This window comes from Stegostoma tigrinum, chromosome 6, assembly GCF_030684315.1.
Source record: "Stegostoma tigrinum isolate sSteTig4 chromosome 6, sSteTig4.hap1, whole genome shotgun sequence".
Classification (NCBI taxonomy): Eukaryota; Metazoa; Chordata; class Chondrichthyes; order Orectolobiformes; family Stegostomatidae; genus Stegostoma; species Stegostoma tigrinum.
Window position 1 is genome coordinate 81,767,402 of NC_081359.1, and position 19,677 is coordinate 81,787,078.

The 19,677-nt window shown below is 40.4% G+C and overlaps 1 protein-coding gene across 3 annotated transcripts in view; it reads left to right on the plus strand.

Moving 5' to 3' along the window:
- brca2 (BRCA2 DNA repair associated) overlaps positions 1 to 19,677 on the plus strand; it is a 105,191-nt gene that overhangs the window by 33,992 nt on the left and 51,522 nt on the right. For all 3 annotated transcript variants that reach the window (XM_048533379.2, XM_048533380.2, XM_048533381.2), the window contains 4 exons: positions 1,308 to 1,406; positions 6,318 to 6,396; positions 12,462 to 12,910; positions 14,573 to 14,763. In XM_048533379.2, coding sequence (XP_048389336.2) covers positions 1,308 to 1,406; positions 6,318 to 6,396; positions 12,462 to 12,910; positions 14,573 to 14,763 — 818 coding nt within the window. The remainder of the gene's footprint in view (positions 1 to 1,307; positions 1,407 to 6,317; positions 6,397 to 12,461; positions 12,911 to 14,572; positions 14,764 to 19,677) is intronic.

A 19,677-nucleotide genomic window follows, 5' to 3' on the forward strand; every position in this document is an offset into this window, starting at 1 on the left:
TCAGCAATATTCAGAGTATCTTGCCAAAATAGCTGTTTGCTACAATGACTCATAAATATACACCCTGCATCCTGTAGGGATTCATTGCTCTTCTACCTATTTCTTCCTTTGTGATACCTGTTCTGACAATGCAGCTTTCCATGCCACCCTGATCCAGATCTACAAGAGGGTTTGCTGTCATCACCTTTCACCTTAAAACTTCCATATTAATACATAATCCTCCACCAAACTCATTTTCTATTTTGTTTACCTTTTTGGTCAGCAACAATTGGTCGTGATACTACTTTCTCGTTTAGGCTACTTCTGGCCACACTTTTAGTGGCCCCATTTTCTGTTTTATACCATTTCTTTCCCATTCAATTTACATATTACACCTTATTACAGTTCTTGTTTTGTTGTTCTTCCTCATTCCCTATCTGCTTCTGTACTTGCCATACATGTGACAGATTTAAGGTCTTTTCAGTTCAAATGAAAGCCCATCATTCTGAAACATTACCCATTTTAGTTTCTGAATAAATGATACCAAAATAGTTGAGTAATTCCAGCATTTTCTGTTTTACTGTTAGATTTCTAATAGTAATGCTTGCTTTTGTGCTTACATTTTAACTCTTCTTCGTGTATGCTGCAAAAAATTCTCCCTCCAACTCCTCAATATTGACCATTATTGCTTTTTAATCCATTCCAACAAATACAGGAAATCTTATGAGCACTCTTCATCCTTTGCCAGCATCTCATTTCGCCTTTATAATGACAAAGTGATTCAAAGTGGTCCTCTAATCTGTTAGTGCTGCATTCACTGGTTTACGGTGACTTCCTGTCCCCAAAGGACTGAATTTAAAATCCGCATTTTTCTCTTAAAATCTTTGAACAACCTTTTCCACTCGAACTATCTCACTTCTTCCAACCTTTAGTACCCTCATGCGCACTTGTTTTGGAATTGTCCTCACCACACATTTGCGGACCAACATTCAACACGTTTCACTCTGCAGTGCTCTCTCTAAACCATTCTCTACTTTCCTTTATCCAACATTAAAATATTTGTTTAAATTTGTCTTCTAACACACCTTTTCATTTTATATCTAAGACTCCTTAGTTGTCCACTTTTGTTTTTTGCTGTAATGTATTGTGGGATTTCTGTCCGTTCCATTTATATGCATAATGATAATGTTGGCAAAATAGGGAGGGCATCAAGAAATGTATTTCACAACAATCTGCTACATAAGAATGGGGGAAAAATGGGCATTGGTATTTTTTTAAAGTAATGTCTATTTAAAAAATGCTAATGAAGCAGATGATTTTTGTTTCAGAGGAACCTCTACCAAAAAGGCAGCTGCTGTCTGAATTTAACAGAACTATGCATAGTAATCGCAAAGTTGAATTCAAACCTTTACTATGTAATCCTGAAGGTAAGCTGCAAATATTGTGTAACTGGGTTATTAAATTCAAAGTATAGTTTGTTACCTTGATAACAAAGTGTGGGGCTGGATGAACACAGCAGACCAAGCAGCATCTTAGGAGCACAAAAGCTGCATCTGCTCCCAGGATGAGGCATTCCACTCCCGCACATCTCAGATGTCCTCGTTCTTCAAGGGCTGCAACATCCTCCCCCAACCCCCCGCAGTGGTAGAGAACGCCCTCGACCGTGTCTCCTGCATTTCCCGTGCCTCATCCCTTGCACCCCGCCCTCTGCCTCGCAATAACCGCCAAAAGAGAATCCCCCTAGTCCTCACATAGCACCCCACCAACCTCCGGATACAACACATCATCTTCCGACACTCCCGCCATCTACAATCCGACCCCACCACTGAAGACATTTTTCCAACCCCACCCTTGTCTGCCTTCCGGAGAGACTACTCTCCACGACTCCCTTGTCCGCTCCACACTGCCCTCCAACCTCACCACATCTGGCACAACCGCAGGAAGTGCTACACTTGCCCCCACACCACCTCCCTCACCCCCATCCCAGGCCCCAAGATGACTTGCCACATCAAGCGGATGTTCACTTGCACATCCGCCAATGTGGTATATTTTATCCACTGTACACGGTGTGGCTACCTCTACATTGGGGAAACCAAGCAGAGGCTTGGGGACCGCTTTGCAGAACACCTATGCTCGGTGCACCTCCCTGTCACGAACCATTTCAACTCCCCCTCCCATTCCTCAGACGACATGTCCATCCTCGACCACCTGCAGTGCCATAATGATGCCACCCGTAGGTTGCAGGAACAGCAACTCATATTCCACTTGGGAACCCTGCAGCCCAATGGTATCAATGTGGATTTCACCAGCTTCAAAATCTCCCCTCTCCCCACTGCATCCCAAAACCAGCCCAGCATGTCCCCGCCTCCTTAACCTGTTCTTCCTCTCACCTATCCCCTCCTCCCACCTCAAACCGCTCCTCCAGTTCCTACCTACTAACCTCATCCCACCCCCTTGACCTGTCCGTCCTCCCTGGATTGACCTATCTCCTCTCCACCTATCTTCTCTATCCATCTCCAGTCCGCCTCCCCCTCTCTCCCTATTTATTTCAGAATCTTCTCCCCATCCCCGTTTTCTGATGAAGGGTCCAGGCCCAAAACGTCAGCTTTTGTGCTCCTAAGATGCTGCTTGGCCTGCTGCGTTCATCCAGCCCCACGCTTTGTTACCTTGGATTCTCCAGCATCTGCAGTTCCCATTATCTCTGAGCATAGTTTGATACCTTCTTTGGCATTCCTTCATCTTTTGGTATTTTTATTCCTAACTAGGAATTTAAATTTGAATGTGAGGATTTTGCAAAGCTGCTATCGGTTCATTGCTTTTTTTTGTCACTGGTTTTCTTGTCATTGCATCTAAAATGGTAATGGAAAGTTACAGCTGCCATCCTGTGTTTAAGCCGCCTTGTCTATTATAAACATTTTTATATGCTGGTAAGAGAAGTTAACAGTTATGTTACTTAGTGAACGCAGGGCAAATTCCAATGAAACGGTGAGCTTTTAGTTTTTGAGAAAGGCAATTTAGGACAATTTTTTTAATTGTTAGCAATGAACTTGAGGATAAGTGTTTGAAAAATGACCTAGTTAAAGATAATCAGTGTGGTTTCAGAAAGGGATATCTTGCCTGACCCATGTTATCAGAAATGACACGATACAATATATCTGTAAAGAAGCTTTTTATAGAGCCCTACCTGAATTACTGCATAAGTAGTCTGAGGTGGTTAATACCCTAGATAAATATTTTTTGTTTTCTATGGTGCTGTTTGCAGAATCATCACAAAGTAAACTTTGTTCAGACAACGTTGATTAATGTAGGTATGGAGATTGAGATCTTTTGTAGCTTGACAAAGTAGCAGAGGTGTACACCTGCACATGTGACGATTGGCTTTATACTGGACAAATTCTGTTGAGATACCATCTAAAGCATCGTTGAATAGCAGTTATTGAATTGCCACACAAATGGCTGCAGTGACCGTTTTAGCCTCAAGAAGCAGCAAGACAGCTGTGCACAAAACAGGTAATGTTGATGTGAATGTTTTTAATTGTCAGTAATGAGGGGGTAAATCAATTAAAGCAGTCATAAAATATGTGAGCTGTACTTTTTCATCTTGCAGTTTTACCAACAAATGCATTAAAAGGTTGAAATACATTGTTGAATAGTATGGAGGTGTAAAGGTCAATGATAGTGACTATGATTTAACTTTCAGCGAAACAAAGTGCTGTGTCCAAATCTAGATTGTCTATTACCTACATCAGGGCATCACTTGACAGTATGTTGATGCCATTTTTGTCTTCTCCCAACAAATTGTGTTTAATGTCAATAATTACTACAGAAGTATGTGGCATAAGATTGTTGCTATTGACTTGAGTTTTGATTTTTAAATGTTGCATAACACTTAAGATAGTTAGTTTGTTTCCACTGGTTTTTGATCCATTTAGGTATCTTGGTAGAGATTTTAAACAAATACGATGAATCATACTGCTTTTATCTTGAAGTATATTGATCTCCCCAAGTATGGCTATAACTTATCTCTGAAAGTGTTCAGTAGTCCTGAGGCGAGTGAAATTAAAATAATGATAACCATTGCCATGTGAACAAAGGAGCCCAATCTTTATCTTTTTTGGGTGTGTTATAGTGAATGAAATAGAGAGCGCTGTGTTTTCATTTGGATTCTGTTAATTCTCATTCATTGGGAACTGGGAAGGAAAAAAATACAGTTAACCTTAGAAATTTTGTAAGTGCTCAGATTGTGTAGAAAATTGTCTTCCATTGTACGGTATTGACAGTGCTGCCAACAGTTTTTAGAAATGGTAATTTATTGATGTATGGAATGTAAAAGCTGCAATCTAAGCAGATCAAGAACATCATACCAAATAAGGGTGACTTGTTGAAAATGGTTTCTGGTATTTTCAGTTTTGGAAACCAAGTAAAGGAGATACATGGACATAATGTTAAATAGTGATTTGGAATGGTTTAAAAATGTCTAAACGCTTTTAGTTTTATGTAATTAATATAACATTATTTGTAGCCTTTCCAGACTGACAAATTGAAAGATTGAGCGATTTAAGGTCTGTAATCTTCTTTTCACTTTCAGTTGTGTGTGATGCACATTGCCTGTGTTTTATTATCCTGTGATTGCTTGTTAACCATCAGCAATATTATCCCAAGTTGGAAAAGAGGTAGCACCTGTCAGTATTCTATCACTGCTGTCAGATCCCAGTGGACCTATAACAGTGAGGTTTGCCCAGCCATGAGGTATCCCTTAGGAGCATTGACACACAGAGGGATCTAGGTGCAGAGGTCACAAATCCCTGAAAGTGGCAATGCAAGTGGATAAGGTGGTCAAGGAGGCATACAGAATACTGGCATTCACCATCTGAGCCATGGAATCTAAAAGTTGGCAAGTTATGTTGCAGCTTTATAAAACTTTTGGCCTCATTTGAAATATTGCATGCAGTTCTGGTTGCCATGCTTCTAGAGGATGAGGGTGTAGAAAAGGTTTACCAGGATTTTGTCTGGTTCTACTGTTTGAGTTGTGAAGAGAGATTGGATAAACTCAAAATTGTTTTTGCTGGAAAGATGAAAGCTGAGGTCCAACCTGATAGGAGTCTGCAAAATATGAGAGGCATACTTAGGGCGAATAGTCAGAGGCCTTTTCCCAGACTACAAAAAGCCAATTGCAAGAGGTCACTGGCTCAAGGTGAGGGGAGAAGGTTTAGGGGAAATTTTTCGTAGAGAGTGGTAAGTGCCTGCAACGCACTGCCGGTGGAGTTGGTGGAAACGGGCACGTCAGCAGTGTTTAAGGTGCATCTTGATGAACACATGGGAGGTGAACAGAGGGATGGAAACAGTATAAAGGCAATAGGTGGTGAACCTAAATAAGAATTAGGAGTCAGTGCAGGCTTGGTGGGCTAAAGGGCCTTTCCTCTGCTGTATTGTACTATATTGTAATATTTTGACAGGTGGGAATAACATGATTCAGGGTTGGCAAGTGGAACTAATGCCATTAATAGACCTAGGACAGTGAGGACCTTTCCAGCCGTAAGCTCAGTAGAAACAGTTGGAAAGGGGAGAGAAGCCTGCTCTAGCCTTTATCTATGATTCGCAATAACTATGGATTTCTTACCAAGAAATTATATACAAAGGTACATTGCAATATTCTATAATTATCATCGTGAAATGTGCTGTAAGACGAGACCTTTCTGCTCCCAAAGAGTGGTGAACCTATGGACTTCATTGCCGCAAGATGCCAAGTTGATGCCAAAATATTGAATGTGTTCAAGAGGCGGCTAGGTATAGCACATGGGGCAAGTGGAATCAAAGTTTATGGGAAGAAGACAGGATTAGGCTATTGAGTCAGACAATCAGCTATGAACGTGGTGAATGGCAGAGCAGGCTTGAAGGGATGAATGGCCTCCTCCTGCTCCTGTCATCTATGTTTGTATGGTACCACAGATATTTTTCAAAATCAAGTTTAAAAAAAATTGAGGTTCATGTTCAGAAAAAGAAACATGTCTCAAACACATTAATTCCCAGTGTTTTTCAATGAATGAGCTGATTGGTAAATTCTACATAAAGTTCATTCAAATCAATAATATTTTTAATGTTCTACTAAACACATGATTTAAATACCAAAAGGTAGGAGAAAGTAGAACTTTAGAATGGGAAAATACTGGGGGAATGGGGGGATACTTTTTTTATTTATTCATTTGTGGGATTTGGGTATCACTGGCTGGCCAATATTTATTGCCCGTTCCTGGTCTAAGGTCCTCAAAATGAAGAGTTTTAATGAGTCTTGGTGAGTTTTTAATGCATTATGAGAAAATGGATTTCTTTTTCTCCAGGAGTACTTTGTGACCGAAGGAAATTCATGTATATTGTCCCAATGAAGTCTGTTGCTTGTGGCCTATCTGTAGACAAAAGGTAATTTTATTAGTTTTTTTTCAGAAATGAGGCTTAACTTCTAGCTTAAAAAGAAACTGCAGTTGCAATTTGTGTAATTTTATTGCTTTACTGCAAAAGCCAAGCTTTTATGTTTAAATGTTTTTGTATTTGTATTAAAACCATAATTTTCAAGGGCACCTCTTTTAAGAATTCTTAAAAACTTTGCTTTTTTCCACATGCTGTCAACTATTTTTTTTCTTTACCCCCCCCCCCCCCCCCACCCCTCCCAATTACTTGTTCACTTAGTTTTTAGAAGCTATTATGGATTCTGCTTGTACCATTTCTTCTACTGGGTTATCGGTGTCCGAAAAAAATACTCATAAAATAATACAGTCCTCATCAACCTTTGCTTCATTTCATTAGCAATCCTAAATGAATCCGTCCAGTTGCAAAGTTACCAACAAATGGAAGTGGTATTTTCCTGTTTCTTATTAAACTCCTGAAATTTTCAGCTCATCTGATTATTTATTTTTCTTTACTATGATAAGAAGTTCCTTTGAGCTTTTCTCATAACCAGTCAACTCAGGTGTCAAAAACCAAACTAAGCCAAACAGTAATTGTGCCTTAAAGATTTGTACAGGTTTGGCATTAATTCTTTTAATTCTTTGTAGCTTGCTAGCAGGATAGCCATTTACTGAAGAACATCATTTGGAGTCACTTTGGAGGGCAGTTAAGCCATCCACATTTTGTTGGGCTGTAGTCCATAGCGCTTTAAATGAGAACTGCAGTTACCTGCCCTGTGGGACATCATTGTTTAAAATATTGCTTCTGTAGTTTTACAGCCTCTGTTTTCGCCTTTTCAATCCAAATTTAATTCTTGTGTCCTAACTTCTTTGCCTCACTTACTTAGCCAACAGCTGAGAATGTAGGTGCAAACTTCTGTTTTCATCTGACTTAACTCTTTCTCGTCTATTTTACCCTCTCTATTTGAGATAGTGACTGAAGACCTCCTCACAGGTGTTAGCCAATCCAGTTTTTATATAAAGGCAGAATACTATGGATGCTGGAATTCTGAAACAAACTTGAGATTTTTCGATTTGGAAGGCATTGAAATATAGGTTTCAATATTTTGACAGAAGCAGAGACCCAGGGCAAAAGACGAGAGGGTATTAATGATGGAGAAAGGAATTGTAATTCATTGGTGGGGTGAGGGAGTAACTGGCTCGGTCAACATTTATTGTCTATTCCCCAACCAAATTACTGTAGTTCTGGAGTCGCACGTAGGCCAACTAAGGATGGCAGTTTCCATGAAACAGTGGATTTGTGGTTGCCATTAACTGTTAATTTCAGATTTTTATTGAATCCATGTTCTATTATCTGCAGTAGTCTGATTCTCGAACCTGGGTCTTCAGGACACTACCTAGGTCTCTGGATTAATAGTATAGTAATAATACCACCTACACCATCACCTCCCCTTGTTCAGTCCATCCAGACTGCTCTGCTAAATAAAAACTGAGAGAACTGTGGATGCTGTAAATCAGGAACAAAAATAAATTTGCTGGTAAAGCTCAGCAAGTCTAGCAGCATCTGTGAAGACAATTATCAGAGTTAACATTGTGTGCCCGGTGACCCTTCTACTGAGGACTGAAGACTGCTGGTCATGGCTGAAATGTTTCTCAATCCCATTCTCCTGCCTTGTCCCCGTACACTTTGATCCATATTCCAATCAAGAACCTATCAATTTCTGTCTTCAATAACTTGGCCTCCACAACCTACAGATTCAGCTCTCTCTGGCTGAAGAAATTCCTCCTCACCTCTGTTCTAGAGAGTAACCCTTTTACTCTGAGGCTGGGCAGTTAGGTCCTAGCCTCTCCTAGTGGAAGCACCTCCACATCCTCTCTATCAAGACCTCTCAATGTTTTTGTCAGTTCAATTAAATTTCCCCCTCATCCTTCTAAACTACATTGAGTACAGATCCAGAGTCCTCAACCATTCCTCATGATAATTTTTTCATCCCCTTGATCATCCTTATTTATTTCCTCTGGACCCCTTCCAAACCCAGCACAAATATAGTCTGACAAGAACCTTGTACCTCAGTTCCAAATACTCTGCAATCTTGTCCTTAATAATAAACTCTCAAATCTTACTAACAACAAAGTTCAGGCTGACCAACCTATAGTTTTCCGTCTTCTGCCTACCTCCTTTCCTTAAACAGGGTGTTACATTAGCCATTTCACAGTCCTCTAGTACTCTCCCTGACTCCAATGATTCCTGAAAGATCACTACAGTTGCTTCTGCATATCTCCTTCGGAACCCTGGGGTTTTATCCATCTTCAGACCTTTTCAGCTTCCACAACCCCACCTCCTTAGTGATGGACATTACACTCGACTCTGCCCTCTGACTCTCTTGAAGCTCTGGTACGCTGCTGGTGTTTTCGACGTAAAGGCTGATGCAAAGTACCTGTTCAGGTCCTCTGCCATTTCTTTATTTCCCTTCTTACTTCTCCAGCCTCATTTTGGTCCAATTTCCAGTCTTGCTTCTCTGCTTATCTTTTTGATGGGACATACATCTGTGGATATTTAGTTTCTAGCCTTGTTCTGTTGCAGTCACATTTGTGGTACTTGCAACATTGTATGTGCCAATTTCAATTTGTGCTACAAGCTTATTTACCTTGTTCCATAAACTGCATGCATTTAAGTACAACACCTGCAGTCCTACATTGACTACCTCCTTCTCATAGTCACTCCTTCATCTGCTGTGCCTGAAGTTAGATTCCTCACCCTTTCCATACTGTCTGACCTATTAATGACCTGTGCTGAGCAACAGCTCCCTGCCCCAATTTTTCCATTTTGTCATGGAGCAGAACCAACCACTACTATTTAGTTTCAAAGCCATATCCACAGCCCTGGTTATGCGATTTGCCAGGACTCTGGCCCCAGCAAGATTCAAGTGGGTCCTGTCCATCGGAACAGCTCCCTTCTTTCCCAGTACCAATGCTGCCAATGTCCCATGAATTCAAATCTGTTTTTCCCACACCAATCTTTGCATTTACTACTTCAGTCTTGTTGACCCTCTGACAGTTTGCTTGTGGCTTGGTTAGTAATCTTTTTGGTTCTGCTTTCTAATTTAGCCCCAAGCTGCTCACATTCCCTTGGGGATACCTCTTTCCTCTTTTCACACATATCATTGGATCACGACAATGGGATCTTTGGCCTCTGACTCCAATTTCCCCTGCAGCCCAGATGATATCCTGGACCCAGGCAAGAGCCTTTGGAATTCTCAATCCTGGCCCCACAGAACTATATCTGTTACTCTGACTATACTGTCCCTGATTACAACTGCATTTCCCTTTTTCCCCCCACTCTTGAATGACTCTCTCGACCATGGTTCTATGGCCAGTTTACTTATCATCCCTAGAGCCCCCACTCATCCACACAGGGAACAAGAATCTCAAACCTGTTAGACAAACTCCAGGGCTGAGACTGCTTAAGCACTACCTTCTGGATCCTCCTACCTGCCTCACTCTTAGTCACACCCTCCTGTACCTGACCACTGACCAAATTTGAAGTAGTAAATCTTCGGGAAGTGACTGTACCCTGAACTCGGGTGTGCAAGTAACTTTCCCACTCCCTGATATGTTGCAGTGTTCGAAACTCAACTCAGCTCATCAACTCTGAGCCAGTGTTCTTCAAGCAACCAACACTTTCTGCAGATGTCACTGAACCATGGTGGGTTCCACCAGCTCCACGTCATGCAGTTACAACACTCGCCTAGCCTAGCATCTCTAATTACTTAATTCTTAATCTGGTTTTTAAAAACTTCATCCTACTCTTCTGGTTGGTAATCTGTAAATAATTCCCATATTTACCCTCAATCTGAAAATAACGTATAATAATTCAATTAGTAGCTATCACCAGCCAATGAACTTCTCAGTTTACCCTGAGATGTTGTTCTTTTGTGCTGGGTCCTTGATCCTGTTTAAGAAATCCTCAAACTGTGAGCTGAAAAAAACAAGCATAAAGCACCTCGTTCCCTCTGTACTGAATTTCTACACTGCATCCAAATTCCCTGAACTATTTTCTCACTCGAGCTGTATCTCACTCTGGATGTGATCTCCCTTCCTGACCATATGAAGGTTGCTGATCACTATGCACTGGAAGGTGTCCATAGGCGATAGACTCGTTTTAACAGAAGAGTAGAAATAGCATCACCATGGCCAATGGTACGAGGTAACCTTGTTTTGGCAGATACCAGACTACGAGCAGCGTTTGGCTGCTGTCCAGGTAAGGACAGCAGTCTGCCCTGAAGAGCTGCTAGCCCAATCTGAGGGCCAGCAGTTCAGCAGCAAAGATCAAAATAGTTTTACTTACTCAAGGGCTACATTTTCGTCGTCACTAACTCATTCATTTTGTTGATACCATTACACTAACAGTTTTTTAGATTTATCTTAATACAAGGTATTTGGAATCTCAGAAATAGAAGTCAAATGTTTCGTCAGTACCTTCAATTATGATCATATCTCCAGTAAACTTAAAGCAACAGCACACAAGGAAGGTGTTCATTTCCTAGACATGACAGTATTTACACTGGTGCAAAAGAACAGGCATAAGAGAAAGTTGCAAGTTTGGGAGAGACCTAGCTTATGATTAAAGAGCAGTTCGTCTGACCATTTCCTTCCTATTTCCTTATGGGAGAGACTTTTCCTCATTGATCTCCTTTTAATGAAGTTTTCTAGGTGATTTAGGGACTTCTGTGGGTGTAGACTGGGCATCCCTAAGGAAAGCTAAGTGGGTTTGGGGTGACTGGGCCTAAACAGTTTAGGCTTGGCAATAAGTGTTGATTATTCCCTGCTGTAAACTCTGCCGCAAAGTTGGCTGTTCACACTGGTGACCCCTACATGGACCTTTGGAGTGGCTATAAAAGAGAATCTCTACACTCCTGTGCAATTCAGTGGGAACTGGCAGTCTCCCCACCTGCTAGCATGCTCGCCTGACATGAGCAAAGTGCTTGCAGAAACAAAGTGTCCCTATAATTGACCGTTTAAGTAGCTTCATTGCCCTCCCAGTAATGTACTGACCTTACCACCATTGGCAAAATGGCATGACAGTGGATTACACAAGCACCCTTTTCCAAGGCCTTTGGCAAGCTACCAGTCCCGAGGCCAGTCTATGATTTGCCTCCTCTTTGTTGTTGTAAAGTGCAACTGTTTGTACTTACACGTAACAGCGTGAATGAAGTCAAGACATAATTATTGTCAAGAGAGATAATAAGAACTGCAGGTGCTGGAGTTAGAGGTAACGGCATGGAGCTGGAGGAACACAGCAGGCCAGGTAACATTAGTAGAGTGGGAAAGTTGACATTTTGGTTTGGGACCCTTCTTCAGAAATCATTATTGTCAATCTGTGTCCTGTAGCTTGGACTCTGTCTTCAGTTTTTCTAGTTGGCTTTTATGTAATGACTGCTGATGGCAAAAAAGCATCCTGCTGATGGACCTGGAATTTTTAATCTACATTTTTAAAATCTGGTGAATTTAGAATTGATTATGCAGTTATAGAAATTTCTGGACAGTGAAAATTCTGAATTTGACATTTCATGTGAATGTCCTTTCGAGAATTTGTCACGAGCTTCATTCCTCATCGCTGTTCTTGAATGGACAGTTTGATGGTATTTAGTCATGAAATTTCAAATTTCATTAGTGCATTTCTTTGTCAGTGGCTACACTGTCTTGTTAACTTCTTCACTGTCTTCAAAATTTTGATAGCTGGTATACTTATTTTTCTGCAGAACCCCTTCTTGTTACTACTTAGTTGACTTTCTAATGGGCATATTTGACCAAAGCATTCAGTAAGAAATCTCAAGTTCATTCCAAAGTAACAGAAGCAAAATGTACCGTTGATGTTCATATATAAAATTCTAGTTGAATCTGAAATTTAAACTTGCGATCCTGTTTAGGTGTTCAAGGGCTCTATGCTAGAGAATACTTCCTAGAAACTCTTTTTTTTTAAATGTTTAATAGAGATATTCATCCTAGCAGAAATTTGAATTCCTTTCAAAGGAAACCTTGCATGTTTGTTCTAACGTTTTAATATGTATATTGTGACAGTGTTTCAAACAGAATTCATCAGCAGTCAGTTTCTCCCAATGTCACGTTCCCAGTCCAAGAAGACTCAATTCAGCGTAGTTTGTGCCTTCAACATGAAGTCAGTTCACTGAAAGGACAACATGCGGTATTCAAACCTCCATTCCAAAGATACTCAAGTAATTACATTCCAAAGAACAGCAGCGGATGGACTCCATCAAAGCCAGCAAAGGTTTTTGTCCCACCATTCAAAATTGTTCCAAAATCAAGTCAAATGGAAAGCCAAGATAATGTGAACATTACCGGTTCTTCAATCCCAGCTGAAGTTGGGATTTCAGCGATGACAATGAATCCCAATGAACTTTTGCAAGATGATGGCATATTTAAAGATGATACAGTACTAGTTAGCAATGTTCAAGACGAACTCCAGTCAGTGTCTGATACTTCAGAAGAACTTAAAGCTGCTGCTGAAGGTATTATTTGTCTCTCGTGTTGTGTTAATTATTTAATTTAGGGTAGGATGTCTCTGTCACTTGTTTATCACTATGTTGAAAAGCTAAAAATGAACGCACTTGATTGACAGCTCAGGCCTTCTGAAAAAGAGTTAATGGGAAATGTTGATTATACAATGCACACTTCGAATTTAAAATCCTGAAAATTGTAGGAAGAGGAAGTTTCAGATCCTACCATACAGTGGAGTGATTATTCCCCACTAAATATAAAGAATCGTAACAGAAATAATTAACATGATAGAGTTTGATCAACCTTCAATAGAAAGATGAAGGGTATTGCTCTCCTCCTCCTTTCACTTGACTAGGTGCAGCTTTGGACTGAAACTTCTCATTGGGATTGTTGTATATTGACTTAAAAAAAAATTGTCTTTTATACCTTTACAGTGATTTAAGATACATGAATAATTGCTTGGTAGTATAGAACATTTTTAGTGATGTGTAAATTATTACTGTAGTTGAAATCTGCTACCAATACTGACCCCTGATTATCCATTTTAAGCTCATCAACTCCCAGTTACCTTGACTGTACATCCTCACACCCTGCTTCCTGTCAAGATTCCATCCCATTCTCTCATTTTCTCCATCTTTGTCATATCTGTTGTGATGATTCCACCTTTTTCAGTGGGGCCTCAACTGAGGATTCCCTGCCACTGTGGTTGATAGGGCACTCAGCTGTGTCCAGCCCATTTCCTGCACCTCTGACCTTGTTCCTTACCTCCCCTCCCACAACAATGATAGCGTTCCCTGGTCCTCACTTTCCACCCCAATCTCATATACTCTCATTCTTTCCACCACTGGCAAATCAGTAGCAGTAGTATGTACCATTTGCAAGATGCACTTCAGAATTCATCAAGTGACCTTAGTCCTTGTAAACTACAGCCAGTGCCATTGAGAAGGGCAAGGGCCACAGATAAGAAAACAGAAGTTGCTGGAAAAGCTTAGCAGGTCTGGCAGCATCTGTGAAGAAAAGTCAGAGTTAACGTTTCGGGTCCTTTGACCCTTCCTCAGAACTTGCACGGATTCGTGGGAACATTGCCACCTGCAGGTTATCTTCTGAGACATTCACCATCCTGACTTGGAAATGTATCACCATTCCTTTACTGGTGCTGGGTCAAAATCCTTGAACTCTCTCTCGAACAACAATGTGTGTCTACCTATGCTAAATGGACTGCAGTGGTTCAAGAAGGCAGCTCACTACTACTTGAGTTTCTTTCTGTTAGTATAAAGCAAAATCAATGCAACTGTGCTGGGATTTTGGCTCAAGACCAGTAGCCTGCAAAACTACCTTATTGCTCTTTGAGGAGACTGATTTTCTAAACATTCTCCATCTTGTAAAGATTAAAGTCGACAAAGGATTGAAATTGGAAAAGGAAGAAGGCAAAGATATTGGGTCATACACAATTTTAAGGTTTTGTTTTGCAGTTTAATTCAAATGTGATAAAATAGCTTATTTCACGGATTGTGAGAGCTTCAAATTAGTAGAACTTTAATTGTAAAAGAAGGACATGTTGCTGGACCTGTCACCTATCTTGTACTAAGATTATTAATGCTGCATAGGCAGGGTAACGGCAATGAGCCTTTTCTGACCTTACTGCAAATAACTATTTTCTTTTTTGTTTGCAGGTATCTCTAGGATTGTTCAGAATTGGGGATATGCAAGGGAGCTGCAGGAAATGAGGTTAATAAAGAAGCAAAAGCAAGTTATTCGTCCACAGCCAGGGAGTTTGTACAGGATTAAAAGTTCTGGTGGAACAAGACTAACCCTGCACTCAGCAGTTCAAGGGAAAATTCCAACTTCTTTCACAGAAGAGCAGGTACAAACCGATTTAAGTTCCAAAAGAAATTCATAATGTGTAGGTAACAATTTACATAATACTCCTGATGTCTTTTTTTTATATTCATCACACGAAAAGATATTATATTAGGTCATGGAGCACTCTTTCTAACTAAAACGTGTTTTCTGATATTGCTGTTCATTGGACCGCGCAACACTCAACTGCTCTTGAATCAGCTGACTCTGCTTGTTTGACACATTGCAATTAATAAAGCCTTTTACTCATGCATCTCTACTGTTATGATCTCAGTAGAGACCAGTAGCCATTTTTTCTTAAGAGCCCAAAAACACTCGGTATTTGCAGTAAATAATGAAGCTAAAAGCTTTAGCATTTTAAATAAAAATAATTTCATTAAATGAAAATCAATTTGAATACTCATAAGTATAAGTACACTCTGCTCTAAATGGGCAGTTATATACAATATATTAAAATAAATTCGTTTACTACTTTTCAAACTGAACTTCCTAACTCAAATTTCCTTCTGCATTCCTTCAACTTATAATTCAAACTCAAGGCAGATATCTAACAAAATGGGGGACTTAGCCACATGGTTAAAGTACTGCTTAGCAGATTTGCATAAAGTTAGTTGGGCCTTCCACCTACCTACAGTGAGGTTTTCCCTTCAGATCTCTTCCAACCATCCTATTGTGGTAAACTCCTAGTGCAGTACAAATGAAATGAACAACAGTTCAGAATTCTGTTGGTTTGCTTGCACTCTTGCTGTTGTTTTTGCTCACGCTCTTGCTGTCATTCTTGCTTGCGTGCGCACCCACTTCTCTCAAACCAACTACGAGAGGAGTCCTTCTATTTACAGGAGATTTAAACTCTAAGCCAGTGCACCATATTTCAAAGGTAGTGGGCTGGACAGAGATGCTCCTTGTTCCGCAGCCAGTTTGTTCCAGAGTTACCATGGCAATGTACCTCCTCCTGTAAATAGTCTTATTGACGCTTTACTATTGCATTATTTATCTCCTAGGCAACTTTGCCAAAAGATAATTTATTGAAAACCAGATGCTTTGCCAGAAATTGGCTCCTAGAGAAATCTTTCTCATAAAAGAATTATACCCCATCATAGAATAGTGTATTTTTACTCCCTCATGGATCACACGTGTCATCACAATTTTCTGCTGCTTTGGCCTGACTAAACTGCCAAGTAGTGGTCTGAATTCACATTCAATACAATGCAATATAGTATAATATAGGGGCTTTTCCTTTTTTATAGTGCCTTTGCATCTGGATCAAATACATGTACCCTCTTGTGATGGTCGAGATTCTACTTAATGATTGAACTGTTCTGACTTTACAAATCCCAAGCATCATATGTGCGAACATGCACTCTGTATCCTAACATTCCACTTTTTGCATTAATTGCTGATTGACTTCATCTTGAAAGTGGTGACATTTTGGACAGGTGTTTTGCTTATCTCTTTTCCCTTCAATGTATTCCTTTGCTGCTTATTCTGTATCCCATTGTTCATAATTTTGTATCATTAAAAGATGAGTTCCATTCTTCATACTTGCAATGGTAAATGGCACTGAAGGGAATGTTGCTTGGAGATGGGACTTTAATACGGTAGGTACTACAAGGATCAGTGCTTGGACCCAGCTGTTCAGTCTATCCCAATGATTTAGTTTTAGAGACCCTGTGTAATTTTACAAGTTTGAAGATGGCAGAGTGAAGTGAAAATGTGTTGAGGATGATGTAGAGAGACTTCAAGAATATTTGGAATATAAGTTGACTGATCAACAGTTGACAGACAGGTGGAATCTAATGTGAAAAAAGTATATGGCTTTCCCCTTTGCTATATGGAATTCGGTGCAGAGTATTTCTTAAACATGAGAGATTGGAAAGAGTTATGTCCAAAAGGACTGAGGTGTCTTTGTTCACAAGTCACCTAAAAACTAACATGCAAGTGTAGCAAACAATCAGGAAGGCAAATAGTTGATTGGCCTTTAGCAAAAGAAGATTTGAGTACAAGTTTTCTTTTATTAATTCTGCTGATTGTTGGTGTGGCTGCACATGGAGAACTATGTGCTATTTTGAACCCCCCACAGAAGAGAGGACATACTTTCCATGTAGGGAATGAAGTGGAGACTCACCAGGCTAATTCCAGGGATTAGTCCTATACTATTTAGAGTTTAGAAGTGTGAAATGATTTCATTGGCTCTTAGAAAATTCTCGGTGTTAGGTGGGGTAGATATAAAAATGTTTCCTCTGGGGCTAAGGATGATTCACTGAGAGCCATCTTGCATGCCACCTGCTGATTCTCATAACTGGACAACTTTATAAACATGCTGCTGCAACTTGTAGACTCTTTGTGAAGACTTAGTTGAGGAAACTTTAATGGAAAGGCATAAAATTGTTGAAATTGGATTTAGTTAGAACATTCTCAACATGTTTTTCCAATTATTTGTCTATTCAGTTGTTAATACAGAACTTGAATATAGTTGGGGGAAAAAGTACATTGAAGCTTTTCAGCTTGTACTCTTTAGAACCAATGCAAGAACATCAATGTTAAATTAGAATGATTTGCAACAACATAACTTGGGAAAAGCAGTAGGCCAATCAGCTTCCAGAGTCGCCTTTGTCATTATACATCATAAGAAAAATGGTATAGGTTGATTGGCAAGTAGATTCTGGTCAAGGTATTGCCGTGGACAATTCACCAGAGAACAGTTATCCCCTAAGCTTTTCTTCTTAATCAAAAATAGAATTTGATTGGTTGAGTTGTGGCCATGGGGCAATGCACCTGAGTAGAGTTATCCCCCAGGGTTTTATGAATTTAGGTAAGATCTGATCATGTAGTTTCTATTTCTCGAGGACAGGGCCCTGCATTTGAACATGTGAAGCATCTTGCAAGTAAGTGAGCCATGTTGCAAGCCTAGCAAATTGTTTTTAAATTATTTTAATTTTAAATTAGTTGCTAACATGATTCATAGTACACCAAGGATTGTTCATCAACCTCAAAATCACATGTATTGTTTGACACTAATGTGTTTTATAATCGTGACCTGCTGTGTATAGCTAATCTTCTGTTGCAGATATCCCAAGGAATGAGCTATCTGATAGAATCCACTCATTGCATAGTAACACTGAAATGGTTAGTTATACAAGTTGCCTATTCATGATTTGAGATACACAGCAAGCAATGATTTGAAAGAGTTTGCTATTATCCCACAGATAGCTTTGATATACCTTCTTTCAAGCATCAAATTGCACTGAGAAAATACCTGCAGTCCTGTTTGAGGCTTCTAATAATAAGTACCTGGAATAGAGGAAACCTTATGGTTGTGTAGTTTCGTGCAGGGAAGGTCATGTCTTACCAACTTGATTGTCACTTCCTCAAAGAATTTGAAGTTGATAAATGAGAGAAGGGCTGTAGATGCCATATACACGGACTTCAGTAAGGCATTTGATAAGGTTCCCCATGGTAGGCTGATGGAGAAAGTGAAGTCGCATGGGGTCCAGGGTGTGCTCTCTAGATGGATAGAGAACTGGCTGGGCAACAGTTGTAGTGGAAGGGAGTTTCTGGAAATGGAGAACTGTGACCAATGGTGTTCCAAAGGGATCCGTGTTGGGACCACTGTTGTTTGTGATATACATAAATGGTTTGGAGGAAGGTATAGATGGTCTGATTAGCAAGTTTGCAGGTGACACTAAGTTTGCTGGAGTCACAGTGAAGGGGACTGTCGGTGAATGCAGCAGAATATAGACAGATTGGAGAGTTGGACGGAGAAATGGCAGATGGCGTTCAATCCAGGCAAATGCAAGGTGATGCATTTTGGAAGATCCAATTCAAGAGCAAACTATACGGTAAATGGAAAAGCCCTGGGGAAAATTGATGCAGAGAGATCTGGGTGTTCAGGTCCATTGTACCCTGAAGGTGGCAAAGCAGGCTGATCGAGTGGTCAAGAAGGCATACAGCATGCTTTCATTTATTGGACAGGGTATTGAGTACAGGAGTTGGCAGGTCATGTTACAGTTGTATAGGACTTTGGTTCAACCACATTTTGAATCCTGCGTACACTTCTGGTTGCCACATTGCCAAAAGAATGTGGAAGCTTTGGAGAGGGTGCAGAGGAGGTTCACCAGGATGTTGCCGGGTATGGAGGCCGCTGGCTATGAAGAGAGGTTGAGTAGATTAAGATTATCTACATTAGAAAGACAGAGGTTGAGGGTGGACCTGATTGAGGTCTACAAAATCATGAGGGGTATAGACAAGGATAGCAAGAAGCGCTTTCCCAGAGTGGGGGACTCGATTGCTAGGGGTCACGATTTCAAGGCGAGAGGGGAAAAGTTGAAGGGAGATAGGCATGGAAAATTCGTTACACAGAGGAAGTTAAGTGCCTGGAACGTGTTACCGGTAGAGGTGGGCACGATAGTGTAATTTAAGATGTATCTAGACAGCGACATGAATAGGGAGGGAGCAGAGGGATACAGATCCTTGGAAAATAGGCGATAGGTTTAGATAGAGGATCTGGATGGGTGCAGGCTTGGAGGGCTGACGGGCTGGTTTCTGTGCTGTAATTTTCTTTGTTCTTTGTTTGAAACTGCTAGTAGATGGATTCCCCATGGCAGCCATTCAACCAGAGTTGATTTGCTTTGACAGTATAGCTGTTTTCAAAAATACCCAAATTGTTAATGCCATTGAAGGTTGAATTTCAGAGTGACAAACATCTTTTTGTCTTCTCAGAAGAAAATAAAACTCAGTTGTGTTGTACTCTTTGGAGCAGATCGCTGCATGGCCCATCCCTGTAACTTGGACGCTCCTGGTTTGACTTGATTGTGAGGTTAGAATGTAAGTGGTAGAGCAGTGGGCTAGCAGCAGAGCATTTTAGAATTTATACCAAGGCCAGTGTTGTACTCTGATCAGAGGGACCTAAACCAATCGA